The 15,732-nt window shown below is 42.9% G+C and overlaps 1 protein-coding gene across 2 annotated transcripts in view; it reads right to left on the bottom strand.

Moving 5' to 3' along the window:
* Nucleotides 1–15,732, bottom strand: part of itga9 (integrin, alpha 9) — a 493,651-nt gene that overhangs the window by 142,229 nt on the left and 335,690 nt on the right. For both annotated transcript variants that reach the window (XM_078216645.1, XM_078216646.1), the window contains exon 19: nucleotides 2,825–2,911. In XM_078216645.1, the coding sequence (XP_078072771.1) occupies nucleotides 2,825–2,911 (87 nt within the window). The remainder of the gene's footprint in view (nucleotides 1–2,824; nucleotides 2,912–15,732) is intronic.

The raw sequence follows: 15,732 nt of genomic DNA, 5'->3' as shown, positions 1-15,732 counted from the left end.
TCAGTCACCCATTATTATAGTGAAGCAGTCCCAGGTCAGGCACAGCAGGGTCAGGTGAAGAGTAAAACTCCCTCTATTCACATCTTAGATTGATAAGGTAACATGAATGAGGAGGAAGGGTTCATGTGGCGCACACATAGACCTATTGGGCTAAATGGCCTGCTCCTGTGTAGTGAAGGAAGTACTGAGGACATGATAAGCTGCTATATAAATGCAAGATCTTTGTTTCTTAATTCACGCCAAAGTGAGAGTTTGTGCTGTAGGTCCAAATCCACTAAGAACTGAGTTGAAACTGCCCAAACCAGTTTCATAAAGACTTTCATCCCATCAGTGTAGCTAGAGTTCAAGCAGGGTCCTCAGAGGAAAATCCAATTCGCACTATCTCCCAATTTCCATTCCAACATCATTATAAATAAAATATACTAATCAGTAGAACAAAGGGGTAGTTTTATCATCCAAAAATGAGTGGGTTTGGGTTAGGTGGAGTTTAAAATGTTAATTATCTGAAACTGGAAAGCAACCTGCCTCAAAATCCAAACATTCTACTTTTAATGGTGACAGGACAAGAAGGATGCAATTGATTCACTCTCAAGAGGCAGGTCAGTTGATGAAATCTTTTGAGGAGGCTGCAGACTTCTATTTTTACAGGCCTTAATTTGAACCTCTAAAGGCCATGTTTCCCCAAGTTCAGGAAACCCAGTAGGTGAAAGAAGGCAACAAGGGCTGGATCCATCAGCTGAGTGCCTTTGCAGTATTGCTGAGGGGCCAGGAGAACAAAGAACATAGAAAATTACAGCACAGGAACAGGCCCTTCGGCCCTCCAAGCCTGCACCGACCATGCTGCCTAACTTAACTAAAACCCCCTACCCTTCTGGCGACCATATCCCTCTATTCCCATCCTATTCATGTATTTGTCAAGATCCTTAAAAGTCACTACCGTATCCGCCTCCCGCGGCAAGAAGTTCCAGGCACCCACTACTGTGTAAAAAATCTGCCTCGTACATCTCCTTTAAACCTTGCCCCTCGCACCTTAAACCTGTGCCCCCTAGTAATTGACTCTTCCACCCTGGGAAAAAGCTTTTGACTATCCACTCTGTCCATGCCTCTCATAATCTTGTAGACTTGTATCAGGAAGCAGGAGTATTTCTCTCTGACCCAACACGATAACCCTGCACTCACACCATACTCCCATGACCTCACTGCCCTCAACATAGCCCTCACCAACCCCCATCTCTTCCCCTGATCTTTGATTCCCCTCCAACCATACCATAAACTTCCCCAACACCTCTCTTTCAACCACACTCTACCCATATCCACCACACCCCAATCTATATCGTCAAAGACATTGTAACTAATGTGCTACTGCCCTCTTCCAGAGTGTTACCCACCAGACAGCCAGCCAGACCAGTCAATCAGGCAGGCTTCCAGCAGGGATCTGTTCAAAAAACATGCATGCAGTGAAGTTAAAATTTCATAGCATTTGTTGATTTCTGGTTTTCTGGCCTTAGCTCTTCCCGACCACTCAGAAACCCTATTCCAGGGCCAAGTGTTTTGGAATACAGTAAAAGATTTCTTGCTGAGTTTTTTTTAAAAAAACGTTCACTTTTGACCCAGATTTTCACCCAGAAATGCTTCCATCATTTAATTCATTTCTGTAGATTTCATCTGAATTTAACTTCTTTCAAAGAAATTTAATGCATGCAAAAATAAGTAATAACAGATGGCAGCCTTATGGCTCAAATATAATGTTTACCTACTTAATAAGTAATAATCAACAAACAGCCTAATGAATCAAACAACACATTTTGATGTTTCACTAAATTGCTGCATTTTGATGAAAGCTGGGCTGACTTGTATTATAAGTACCACTGTTATTAAATGCAGGCTCCTGATAAAGCATTGAATTCTAATATATTAATTAAAAGGACCCAATATCACATTTAGATTTAAAAATTAAGTCAAAGCATCATGATCATGCCTAGAAAGTACTGGATTTTTATGTCCGAGACAGGAATTCAAATCCTTGTCTTGATTGGCACCCAGAGTTACCTACCCTAATAGAAGGCAAAAGCCACCGAGTCCAGGAAAATATTATTCGTGGAAAGCAAGAATGAGGGAAAAGTGTAGACAAATAATGTGGAATTTTGAAAGAATTAAGGAAATGTTTTGCAGAGCATTCCCACAGAGTATTAATAAATCTGTAGTTTTCATGGATCAAATGAGCTATACACTCATTCCATGCTCACGTATGTTTTTAATGAATATGGTTCTGTCATATCTCAGGGAAGCCAATGCTTAAGGAACATCAGGTGGGGATGGAGAAATGGGCCAGCAGGAAATTCACAACAAGCACTGGACCTCTTCTACCCAACAAAGCAAAAGCAAATATTTGATGTATCAAGGAATAGAGAGAGGACTATGTGGAAATGGCACAGCAAAGGGGCTGAGGCAATGATCGTATTGAATGGCGGGGGAGGCTGGATGGGCCCTGTGGCCAATTCCTGGACCTGTTTCTTGTGTTCTTGTGTGTTCATGCAGAAGGACACACCATGATATTGGTGTCTTCTGTTATGATGTTCAAGAGGATCCTAGAGGGCAAATGAAACTGAGTCAGAGATGCTAATGTGATTGAAAAGAAAGGACACAAAAAAAAGTCCAGCACAGGGTTAACCTATTTAAAGTGGAGCTGGGCTGTCAGCATTGTGAAGGCAGAGGAAATCCACACACAAGGACAATGACTAACCAGTCAAAGCTTCAGAGAAATTAATCAAAACAGGCTGTTACTGTACCATCTGGTGTAAATATAATAGAGTCAGCACTCTACCTTGGACTGCGACCTCATGAAAGGAAATCCCACGCTGCATTTCAGGAAGTCCGACTCCATCAGTTCGCAGTAAGTGCCCTTTTCTTCCTGAAATGATGGGCAGGGTAAGAAATTACCAATCATAACTGGAAAATCAGTTTGGAACAATACTCAGTAAAAGCGATGGGACATTAAATCTCTCCTCAGCAGTTATTTTATTCCAGGATAAATTCAATGGTAATTAAAGGACTAAAAGGAAATATATGAACTCATTACAGTCCAATTTTAAAAACAAATCTCTGCAATTAAGGCCTGTAAAAACATGCTTCAGTCCAGTTCTCAGGAAATCTGTTAATCCTGCAGTCTCATCAGTGAATGTTTTAATATATACATTCCCATAGAAGCGAGATCACTGAGAAAGTGAACTCTTTTCTGCTTTACACCTAATCAGATAGCTCTGTTTATTTCAGCAATGATTGCAATTTCTGGTAAATGGAATTGGTACTAATGCTGACAGCAAGGTCACTGGCATCACCAAGACAGCCAGCCAAAAAGTAAACTGAAATACAAAACTAATCACACAGGAGAGTAGCAATTCAATCGCGTGGAGCAGAGCTAGGCGTTGATGTGTGAAATTAAAATAACAGTAAATGCTGGAAATGTCAGCAGCTGAGACTGAAACAGTTAATATTTCAGGCCAATGCCTTTATTTCCTCACATGGGGAGAAGAATCGGTAGCGCCAGTACCATTGTATCTCTCAGTCAGAGGTTTGTGGGCTCAAAACACACTCCAGGATTTGAGCATCTAGACCGACAATCCAGTGAAATAGTACAGGTGTACTGCATTGTCAAGTTGCTAAGCCAAGCTCCTATGTCCCTGCTCAGGCAATTGTAAAAGATCCCATGATACCATTAAAGGAAGAACAACAGTTTTCTGCTCTGACTGTGCCCTGATGAAGGGTCATCCAGACTCGAAACGTTGGCACTATTCTCTCTCAGTAAGAAGTTTAACAACACCCAGGTTAAAGAATATAACCAAGATAGAGTCCATATTCTCAACTTGCGCTCAGGATGCAGACCAGCTGCGAAACTCTGCCAAGCAGACGAGACAAAGGAACTACACCATCTACATGCACACCAAGAACAGGAAACTTGAGAAACTCGGCATCACCACCAGCAGCAACCAAGCTTTAACCTGGTGTTGTTAAACTTCTTACTGTGTTTACCCCAGTCCAACGCCGGCATCTCCACATCATGACTATTCTCTCTCCACAGGTGCTGTCAGACCTGCTGAGACCTGCAGACCTGCTGAAATGCTGGAAAGCATTTTCAGTTTTTGTTTCAGATTCCAACATCTGCAGTATTTTGCTTTTAGCACAGTTTTCTTGGTGTCCTGACCAACGTTCATGCCTCAACTCACAACGGGGGGGGATTAACTGGTTGTTCACCTTGTTTGTGGTTGTGAAATTTTGCCATGCTCAAATTTTTTGCTGCATTTGCCTACCTAATAACAATGTCAACTTTTCAAAAAGGAATTCGGTGACTGTAAACCATCTTGTGGCATTCATTTTAATGTCAGATGTGCTATCTTATTTCAAGTTAATACTTTCTTTGGTAGTTTACGATGTTAACGAGTGGTGATACCATCCTTGCAAACTCAACCAAATGTTTTATGCCTTAGATATGGCTGAGAGAGGATTTAGTTGGTCTGAAATGTAAACAGCTTACAAACAGATTGATGACAGTGACCAGCTGCTGCCTGCCAGTATGACCCCTTCTGCCTGGGAAATTTTAAACAGCATCAAAAGTGGAACTAACCCTTAGACGCACAAGCTTCTACGCTCAAAGCAAGACATTTTTGCAGATACTTTGCAATGCTATTTTGGAGCAAAAGGAAAGGCAGTTTTCCTGTAGCTGGTTTGGGTAAATGTTGGCTTGATAAAATAGCTAGCCAGCTGGTTTGTGCCGTAACATTGATCTCAGGAGAGTAACGTGCTGACACTGCCGTGGGAGCCGAGAATATCCAGGCAATTTGATGGCTGAGTTTAACTTTCAGCTGCTGTGGCCAATGGGTGATTGTGGATCAGCTGATCATTTTACAGCCTCCTGATTTCATTTCCATTTCCAAACAAGTGGAAAATCAGGCAGGGTAATTAATGGAGGGTGGATTCGCATTCGCCTGCTTTCTGCTCCCGTAGTCTCACTGAGCCACTCCATATGGTTCGGAGAAGATTACATTTATCAGAGTTTATTAAAGGGCAGTGACATTTTCTGGAAGGAAAGCAGGGGCACGTGGTCCATGTCAAGAAAACTTGAGGCTTGCTTTGAACCGAATGTAGTACTCCCATCCCTCCTGGCTCACAAAGAAACTGAAAATAAAGCAACAAGACTTAAAGTTCCTATGATTCACGTCCAAACAAGTCTGGCCTGTGAAGCAAGCTATCATTACTCCTCTGTTCAGACATCCAACTACAATTGCCTGATGACATTAACCAGATCAACATGTTTAAAGAAGGACCCTACTTTCATCATACAGGATCCAGCAGTCTGCTCAAAAGATTCACCAAGTTTCCAAACTTAGTTGCCCACCTGTTTTCTTTCTACAGGGCATATGAAATTCAGATAGGAAAGCATTTGCCAATTTGTTGTTGGGATGCAATTTTAACCATACAATTGCCTTGAATGGCGTCAAAAGTCAACAGCAGAGTGTGGGAGTGGCGTTCTGTCTAAGCCAGAGCAGAGAATGGTGGCAAATGCCATTGGCTAGAGGGCATTAGCCAACCAGCCAGCTCTTTACAGTGATGCAGCAGTCTTTAGAGACATTTTCCCCCAGCAGTAACCCATAAAGTGAACTCTCAGTTTCTGGACAGCTATGTCTAGTGTCACAACCATCAAGCCACCATGGTCATGTTTCCAATCTCTGGAGGAAGGCAGGAGAAAGTTTGGGAAAAAACAAACCAGGATAATATTTGACAGGATGGCCCCAGTCCACACCCAAATGGGGAAGATATTTATTTACTGGACCAGGCAAAAATGCTGCACTCACTCTCCAAAAACCCAGGAAAAGCTAACTACCCCATTTCTATGTCCAATATGACTCATGTCACTCTGAAAGGGGCCTACTGCTCAGAGGCCAGAGCAGCTGCCTGCTTAATATGCAAATTAGGCTCTGATAATAAGAACATAAGAAATAGGAGCAGGAGTAGGCCATCTAGCCCCTCGAGCCTGCCCCGCCATTCAATAAGATCATGGCTGATCTGACGTGGATCAGTACCACTTACCCGCCTGATCCCCATAACCCTTAATTCCCTTACCGATCAGGAATCCATCCATCCGCGCTTTAAACATATTCAGCGAGGTAGCCTCCACCACCTCAGTGGGCAGAGAATTCCAGAGATTCACCACCCTCTGGGAGAAGAAGTTCCTCCTCAACTCTGTCTTAAACCGACCCCCCTTTATTTTGAGGCTGTGTCCTCTAGTTTTAACTTCCTTACTAAGTGGAAAGAATCTCTCCGCCTCCACCCTATCCAGCCCCCGCATTATCTTATAAGTCTCCATAAGATCCCCTCTCATCCTTCTAAACTCCAAAGAGTACAAACCCAATCTCCTCAGCCTCTCCTCATAATCCAAACCCCTCATCTCCGGTATCAACCTGGTGAACCTTCTCTGCACTCCCTCCAATGCCAATATATCCTTCCTCATATAAGGGGACCAATACTGCACACAGTATTCCAGCTGCGGCCTCACCAATGCCCTGTACAGGTGCATCAAGACATCCCTGCTTTTATATTCTATCCCCCTCGCAATATAGGCCAACATCCCATTTGCCTTCTTGATCACCTGTTGTACCTGCAGACTGGGCTTTTGCGTCTCATGCACAAGGACCCCCAGGTCCCTTTGCACGGTAGCATGTTTTAATTTGGTTCCATTGAGATAGTTATCCCATTTGTTATTATTTCCTCCAAAGTGTATAACCTCGCATTTATCAACGTTATACTCCATTTGCCATATCCTCGCCCACTCACTCAGCCTGTCCAAATCTCTCTGCAGATCTTCTCCGTCCTCCACACGATTCACTTTTCCACTTATCTTTGTGTCGTCTGCAAACTTCGTTACCCTACACTCCGTCCTCTCCTCCAGATCATCTATATAAATGGTAAATAGTTGCGGCCCGAGTACCGATCCCTGCGGCACGCCACTAGTTACCTTTCTCCAACCGGAAAAACACCCATTTATTCCGACTCTCTGCTTCCTGTCGGATAGCCAGTCCCCAATCCACTTTAACACACTACCCCCAACTCCGTGTGCCCTAATCTTCTTCAGCAGCCTTTTATGGGGCACCTTATCAAACGCCTTTTGGAAATCCAAAAACACCGCATCCACCGGTTCTCCTCCATCAACCACCCTAGTCACATCTTCATAAAAATCCAACATGTTCGTCAAGCACGACTTTCCCCTCATGAATCCATGCTGCGTCTGATTGATCGAACCATTTCTATCCAGATGCCCTGCTATCTCCTCTTTAATAATGGATTCCTGCATTTTCCCTACTACAGACGTTAAACTGACCGGCCTATAATTACCCGCCTTTTGTCTCCTTCCTTTTTTAATGTATGACTCAGAAGTAAAACTTGGCGAAATATGTATGATGGACAGTTTTACTAAGCTGGTAAACAAAAACAGTAAATTTAAAGTTATTTGATCGAGAAAACCAATCATTAAAATTTATCTTTAAGACTGCCTGTCATTTGCAGCAGAGTTTTCTTGTTGGTAATTCAAAGCAGAAATCTGTACTTTTCTCATTTTATCCAAAGGCAGCTGAGGCCAAATGTAGTCCCTTCCCTCCCCCAATATGGGACCAGCTGAGATCTATTTATTCCCACACCCATTGGGGTTTGAACTTTGAACTTTTCTTATCTGTAGATATTCATATCTCACTTCACAGTTTGTTTATTAAGATCTCTTGGGAGATAATCCCTCTTCCCCTCCCCCTCCCTTTCCATTTTTATGGCTGAAAAACACAAACAGACCCAACGAAATGTCACTGAGCCCAGTGGCCAGATTTTCACTACTCGTGCAAATGGCCCACATTGGGAAATTTTGACTCGACAGACTCCTCTCAGTTTATAGGGCCCATTATGCTCAATGTTTGCTCTGGGCAAGCTGGGGCAGGATTGAGTCAGGCTTATCATCCTCAGAGACAGATTATAGGTGGCCATGAGGGCAGGCAAGTACCAAGGTGGGGTTGGCGAGAAGATCTGCCTCAATTCTCCAGGACTTTGTTCTAGTTGTTTGAAATGTTATTAAACCCTCTAGCCCTCACACGCTCACTTGTCCCCATGGCCTTTTCTAGCCCCAAGCCAGTGCCCCTTCATATACCCATACCACCTCTAGCCCAACTCATGCCACCTCCACAGTGAGTCACCCAGTATCCACCATATGCAGTCATCAGGAGCCTTCTACCAATCTAATACAGCTCTCACTCAAACACACTTGACAGTAAAAAAAACATACCATACAAGAAACCCATTCAAAGTTTCTAAACCTCAAGTGGTTAATCTCTCATTAAAAACAAACTTCTATTCAGGCAACATATCAATAACCACTAATCCTTTCATCGCCCCTTTATAATGTCAATTAAACAGGGAATTCAGAACCCCCTGCTGAAATAACTGTCGCTTTTGAAGCACTGTCAAGCATTCATAATGACATAATAATAGCCCTTGGGAAAATATCAACAAGACCTCTATTGAAACTGCTTGGCCAGTAATGTTTTTTTCCAACCTACACCAGATGGCTTATCAATCAAAGGAGTCCAGCAGAAGGTAATTTCTTAACATTCACTGACAGCTTCAGCCTCTTTTTTCAAGTTTAAAGAGCAGGTGATTTAAAGAAAACTTAATATCATAATAGTTAAACAGGCCTATCCACCCTTCAAGAGCATTTACATCTACTCCATCAATTCATGACTCCCACATTGCAGTTTAAGGCTCCTGAAGCAGTTGAAATAGAGTCTGTTTGAACTCAACATGATGTTCAAATGGCCCTGCTGAGTTTGCCACCCCCTTCCCCTGGCAGCAAAAATGGGCCAGAGTCTTCCTGACTTGTTAAAATCTGGCTCCTGATGTTTTATTGATGCCTGTTATTAACTCACAGAAAATGTTGATCAGTGAGCACCAGTAATGTGGCAGTGGCTGCTTCATCATGGAATTCTTGACTTAGCACCCGCATGTGGAAAACATGCCACAAATAAAAGAGGCTTCATAAAATTCAATGCGTCAACTTGGTTAGCTGAAACAACAGCAATAAGGCTCAATAAGAACACATCTCGAAGAGTAAAACTTCCAAAATGTTCTCCCCTCTTCACTGTTTTCACCACAATCCATTTAAATTCAGCTTGCAACAGCCTTTAAGACATGACCTCTGCCTTTGGCAGCGGCTGTGCATTTTCTTGCATATTCCATGATCTCAGTAGTAAATGCTGTTTGACTCCCCTCTCTTCTCATTATGCAAAAAGCACTTTCATCAAAGGTTTATGAATGGTCAGTCCTAAAGATTGCCTTTTTTATTTTATCTATTTTCAATGTAACAAGTAAAGATTAAACTCAAAACATTATATAGAACTGCTGTGTGTGTGGTTTTTTTCACCAGTTAAAAATATGTTTTACTGGCTGTTCCTGCACAGGAAATGTCAGAGCTCCAATCCCTTTCCTTTACTCGGAACAAAAGCTTTGGGTGTTCGGGGAAGAAACGTCATTGCTCGTACAGTAGAGAGTTAACCACATTGAGGTTGTTTTAACAATATGAATTACAGATCCATAAGGAATCTGGTATGTTGTATAATATTAGTATAACTAAATATAAGGCAACATTAAAAGACATTTCTCCTTGGCTCCTTCCAAATGTTTTTCTAAAATGAGGATACTGTTACTGGAAGTTCTTCCAAACAGGCGTTACCCAATGATTTGAAAAGACAAAGCTGTGCCCATTGCTTGCTTTGGAACTACACTGATCAGCAATGTGGTCAGAAAGCCATTGAAATGTTCCTCTCACCTTTCTTACCCTCATTTTCTGCGCAGATGAAAGATCCCAGATAAAAGTGTTCACATCTAATGCTGAATGGTGAACATAACCATAATGAACAGATTTATGCACTGATAGAGCATCAGTCTTTATCATTCATGCTAGATAGTATGTATCTATTCCAGTCTTTTCTATCAGAAAGTAATTTAGTATCAGAAAGGGGTATTGTGCAGACTATCTTCATATTCTGCATAGTCTCATTCTCTGTTGTGAGAGTAGATATTCCTTTGTGGTAGCCGCTGGAAGAAGCATTGCCTTTGTTTTCCCGACAGGACTGATTGGCAGGTAAGGCTCACTATCAGCAGTAACTGCACCAAAGCAGTTTTTGATTCTCCAGGAGGAAGCTTCAAAAGTTTTTTTTTTAAGTGTCAGCATCGGCTTAGTAGTAGCACTCTTCTTTTTGAGTCAGAAGATTGCGTGGTCAAGCCACATTCAAGAGGTTTCACTGCATAATTTAAACTGATACAATGCAGTACTGAGAGAGTGTTGCCATGTCAGAGGTGCAGTGTGCTGGATGAAACATTAAACTGAGATTCATACTAGTAGATCTTAAAGATTCCACGGGATTATTTGATAAAGAACAATGGAGCTCTTCTAGTGGTCTGTAACTTATTGGCCCATTAACCAATATCATTGAAACAAATTATCTGGTCATTTATCTCATTGTTTTGTGCACAAAATGGCTTCCATGCTTCCTATGTAACAAAAGTGGATAGAGATTTTTAAAAATTAACCCTTGGATAGGGTTGTGAATCTGTGGAATTCTCTGCCCAGTAAAGCAGTTGAGGCTACCTCATTGAATGTTTTTAAGGCAAGGATAGATTAATTTTTGAACAGTAAAGGAATTAAGGGTTATGGTGAATGGGCGGGTAAGTGGAGCTGAGTCCACAAAAAGATCAGCCATGATCTGATTGAATGGCAGAGCAGGCTCGAGGGGTCAGATGGCCTACTGCTGCTCCTAGTTCTTATGTGCTGGTATTGCAAAGGTATAAATGCAAATTCTTTCTTTTTTTATTTTACTTTTGCTTTCTTATAAATCTGTTAAACCTGTCAGACAGGTGCGTGGGATTTCTGTGGGTGTTCCAATCTCCTGCTGTAACTTCAGTGAAGATCATTGAAAACTCTGGAAGAATAAGCCTTTTTGCTCCATTTGCTTGGGGTTTGCATCCAGATGCAACAGAAAAATTCTCCAGCAATTCCACCTGAGAACGTACTGACAGTAGGTTCAATGATTTGCAATGATCAGGCTGAACAGCATTTCACAATGTTTCAGTCAGAATCTTCACAAGGGGAAATTCAGCTCGCATTCTGACAGTGTCTGACCTTATTTTGTGTACTCCAAGGATACTGTTGGATAACATCCACAGGGTTTTCTCGATCCCCCGCCACAACCAGTGGCTGCTTTTAGCCCTTCATGCTGTTTCTGGGAGATTCCACCAAAGTTGCAGCAATAGTGTTGATGAAACTCCAGGGAAGTGATTATCAGGTGAACACTAATGTTACTTTGATAAGCCAATTATAAAGCATTATTAAATTGCCATAGCACTGTTTGATTCCCAATGTAGGAGATCATGCATAACCTACCACAGGCAGCGTCATTAAGATCAGTATCCCAAAAGAGCTTCTCACAAATGCCCTGGAAGCCAATCATTCAAAGGCCTTGGCCTTTGGCTAGCTGTGCATGGCCCATCCTTTTAGGACCTGGCCCCACCAGAATCTAACTGCCTGCATGAGATTCTTCTCAAGCTTCATTGAGGCATCGGCGACAGTGCCACACAAGAATCACGGTTTGGGAGTTCTGTTGAGCACTATTTGAGCTTCTTCCAGGTTGAAACACCGTAACTGATGAAAAATCAAGATTCATCAAGTTCCATTAAATGGTATTGGGACTTATTCATATTGGTTTAATGTCATCCACTTCTCACTGCCTCCCTCTAAAAAGCTTACACAACTCCATATGTTTAAATAGCTTGGGATCAGACCTTTTCTCATCATAAATCATATTCCTAACATTTCTCTGACAGTGACAGCTTGAGGGAAGAGCAAACTGAAGTTTGCAAAAACCCAGGTGGTTTGCTGGATCATCCTTGGTGTTAGGAATTTGCTGATTATTCCTGTGACTCACTCATAGAAATCCTACAGGACAGAAAGAGGCCATTCGGCCCATCGAGTCTGCACCGACCACAATCCCACCCAGGCCCTACCCCCATATCCCTACATATTTACCCACTAATCCCTCCAACCTACGCATCTCAGGCCACTAAGGGCAATTTTTAGCATGGCCAATCAACCTAACCCGCACATCTTTGGACTGTGGGAGGAAACCGGAGTACCCGGAGGAAACCCACGCAGACACGAGGAGAATGTGCAAACTCCACACAGACAGTGACCCAAGCCGGGAATCGAACCCAGGTCCCTGGAGCTGTGAAGCAGCTGTGCTAACCACTGTGCTACCGGCTCGTCAGATGAGCGGTGCCTCCAGTCACTGAGCAGAGCTCTGCCCTTCCCTGATTGCAAGTGAGGCAGTGCGAAAGTTTCTGCACTTCTCTGAAAACACCTGTAGTAGGAATGGAGTACAATACCATACTTATACAGAATAAAGGCAGCAGTTTAAACTCGTGTTCATGAACAGTTTCTTCGATATCAGTCTTGCATTGTGACTCATTTGTCAAAAACAAAAATAAGATGATGGATTTAGTTAGGTGGAGCTTCCTTGTCATTACCATCGCGGATTCTCCCATTATCAATATCCTCATGGTTACCGCTGACTAGCAACTGAACTGGACTAGCCAGATAAATACAGTGGCCACAAGAGTTGGTCAGAGACTGGGAATTCTGAAGTAAATAACACATTTTCCATCCACCATTTACAAGGCACAAGTCAGGACCGTGATGGAATACTCTTCACCTGCCTGAATGAGTGTGGATCCAACAACACTCAAGAGGCTCGACATCATCCAGGACAAAGCAGCCCACTTGATCAGCACTCCATCAACAACTTCAACATTCACTCCCTCCACTACAGATGCAAAGTGACAGCAGTGTGCATCATATACAAGATGCACTGCAGCAACTCGTTGCAAAGAAAAGCCTTCAAAAAGTTCAGGGAGCTAGGTAATGTTAGAAATCTAGAAGAGTATACGACTAGTAGGAAGGAACCTAAGAGGGAAATTAGAAGAGCAAGAAGGGGTCATGAGAAGGCCTTGGCAGACAGGATAAAGGAAAACCCCAAGGCATTCTACAAGTATGTTAAGAGCAAGAAGATAAGATCTCAAGGAGTAGGACCTATCAAATGTGACGGTGGGAAAGTCTGTATAGAACCGGTAGAAATAGCAGAGGTACTCAATGAATACTTTGCTTCAGTATTCACAGTGGAAAAGAATCTTGGTAGTTGCAGTACAGACTTGCAGTGGACTGAGAAGATTGAGCATGTGGACATTAGGGCAGAGGATGTATTAGAGCTTTTGAAAAGCATCAAGTTAGATAAATCGCCGGGACCGGATGGGATGTACCCCAGGTTACTGTGGGAGGCGAGGGAAGAGATTGCTGAGCCTCTGGCGATGATCTTTGCGTCATCAATGGAGACGGGAGAGGTTCCGGAGGATTGGAGGATTGCGGATGTGGTTCCGTTATTCAAGAAAAGGAGAAGAGATAGCCCGGGAAATTGTAGACCAGTGAGTCTAACCTCAGTGGTTGGTAAGTTGATGGAGAAGATCCTGAGAGGCAGGATTTATGAACATCTGGAGAGGAATAAGTATGATCAGAAATAGCCAGCACGGCTTTGTCCAAGGCAGATCATGCCTTACGAGCCTAGTTGAATTTTTTGAAGATGTAACTAGGCACATAGACGAGGGAAGAGCGGTAGATGTAGTTTATATGGATTTCAGCAAGGCGTTTGATAAGGTGCCCCATGCAAGGATTATTGAGAAAGTGAAGGGGCATGGGATACAAGGGGATATTGCTTTGTGGATTCAGAACTGGCTTGCCCACAGAAGGCAAAGAGTGTTGTAGATGGGTCTTTTTCAGCATGCAGGTCGGTCACCAGTGGAGTGCCCCAGGGATCTGTTCTGGGACCCTTGCTCTTTGTGATTTTTATAAATGACCTGGATGAGGAAGTGGAAGGATGGGTTGGCAGGTTTGCTGATGACACAAAGGTTGGTGGTGTTGTGGATAGTGTAGAGGGATGTCAGCAGTTGCAACGAGACATAGATAAGATGCAAGACTGGGCGGAGAAGTGGCAGATGGACTTCAACCCAGATAAGTGTGTGGTGGTTCATTTTGGCAGGTCGAATAGGATGAAAGAATATAATATTAAGGGTAAGATGCTTGGCAGTGTGGAGGATCAGAAGGATCTTGGGGTCCGGGTTCATAGGACACTCAAAGCAACATCGCAGGTAGAGGCTGTCATTAAGAGGGCGTATGGAATACTGGCCTTCATCAATAGAGGAATTGAGTTTAGAAATTGGGAGATAATGCTGCAGCTGTATAGGACCCTGGTCAGACCCCACATGGAGTACTGTGCCCAGTTCTGGTCGCCTCATTACAGAAAGGATGTGGAAGCCATAGAAAGGGTGCAGAGGAGATTTACAAGGATGTTGCCTGGATTAGATGGCATGCCTTATGAGGATAGGTTGAGAGAGCTAGGTCTTTTCTCCTTGGAGAGGCGAAGGGTGAGAGGTGACCTGGTAGAGGTGTATAAGATGTTGAGGGGTATTGATAGAGTGGATTCTCAGAGGCTTTTACCCAGGGCTGGAATGGTTGCCACAAGAGGTCACAGGTTTAGGGTGCTGGGGAGTAGGTACAGAGGAGATGTTAGGGGTAAGTTTTTCACTCAGAGGGTGGTGGGTGTGTGGAATCGGCTGCCAGTAGAGGTGGTGGAGGCAGATTCGATAGGGTCTTTTAAGAGACTTTTGGATAAGTTCATGGAAGTTAGTAAGATAGAGGGTTATAGGTAAGCCTAGTAGGTAGGGACATGTTCGGCGCAACTTGTGGGCCGAAGGGCCTGTTTGTGCTGTAGCTTTTCTATGTTCTATGTTCTAACTCACCAAAGCACTTTCCAAATCTGTGACCTCTGCCACCTAGAAGGACAGCAGATGTACGGAAACACCACCACCTGCAAGTTCCCCTCAAAGCCGTACACTTCTGAATTAGAACTATGTCATCTTCATTTTACAATTTAACATTCAGTTGCAGAGTGAGAAACTTGGGTCGGAAACAACTTAAATAAAGGAAATTATAATGAAATGAGGATACAGTTAGCTAATGTGGACTGGACAGATAGATTAACAGGAAAGACAGTAAGCAAAACAGTGGCAGACATTTAAGGAAGCAATGCATGACACTCAGCTAAAATATACCCCAGTAAGGAGGAAAGATTCTAAATGAGGGATAAACCAACCATGGCTAATCAAGGAAGTTAAGAGTGTTAAGTTGAAAGCATATACGGAGACAAAAGTCAATGATGGCCCCAAAGTCTGGGATAAATTCAGAAGCCAACAAAGGAGGACTAAAAAGATACTAAGAGAGAGAAAATAAACTACAGGGGCAAACTAGCAAGGAATATAAAAACTGAAAATAAGAACTTCTTTAAATATATAAAAAGGAAGAGAGAGGTCAAAGAGAACATAGGCCTCTTAGAAAATGAATCTGGAGAGATAGTTATGGGGAACAAGGAAATAGCAGTTAAACGGGTATCTTACAGTGGAAGATACTTCGAACATCCCAAATTACAACGAATACGGGAAGGAATTAAGTACCATTACCATCATTGGTGAGGTAGTATTAGACAAACTAATGGGGCTAAACGCAGATATGGCCCCTGGCTCTGAAGGCTTGCATCGTAGGAT

Source organism: Mustelus asterias, chromosome 7 (assembly GCF_964213995.1).
Source record: "Mustelus asterias chromosome 7, sMusAst1.hap1.1, whole genome shotgun sequence".
Classification (NCBI taxonomy): Eukaryota; Metazoa; Chordata; class Chondrichthyes; order Carcharhiniformes; family Triakidae; genus Mustelus; species Mustelus asterias.
The sequence above is the reverse complement of the archived record's forward strand: the minus strand, read 5'-3'. Positions and strand labels throughout refer to the sequence as shown.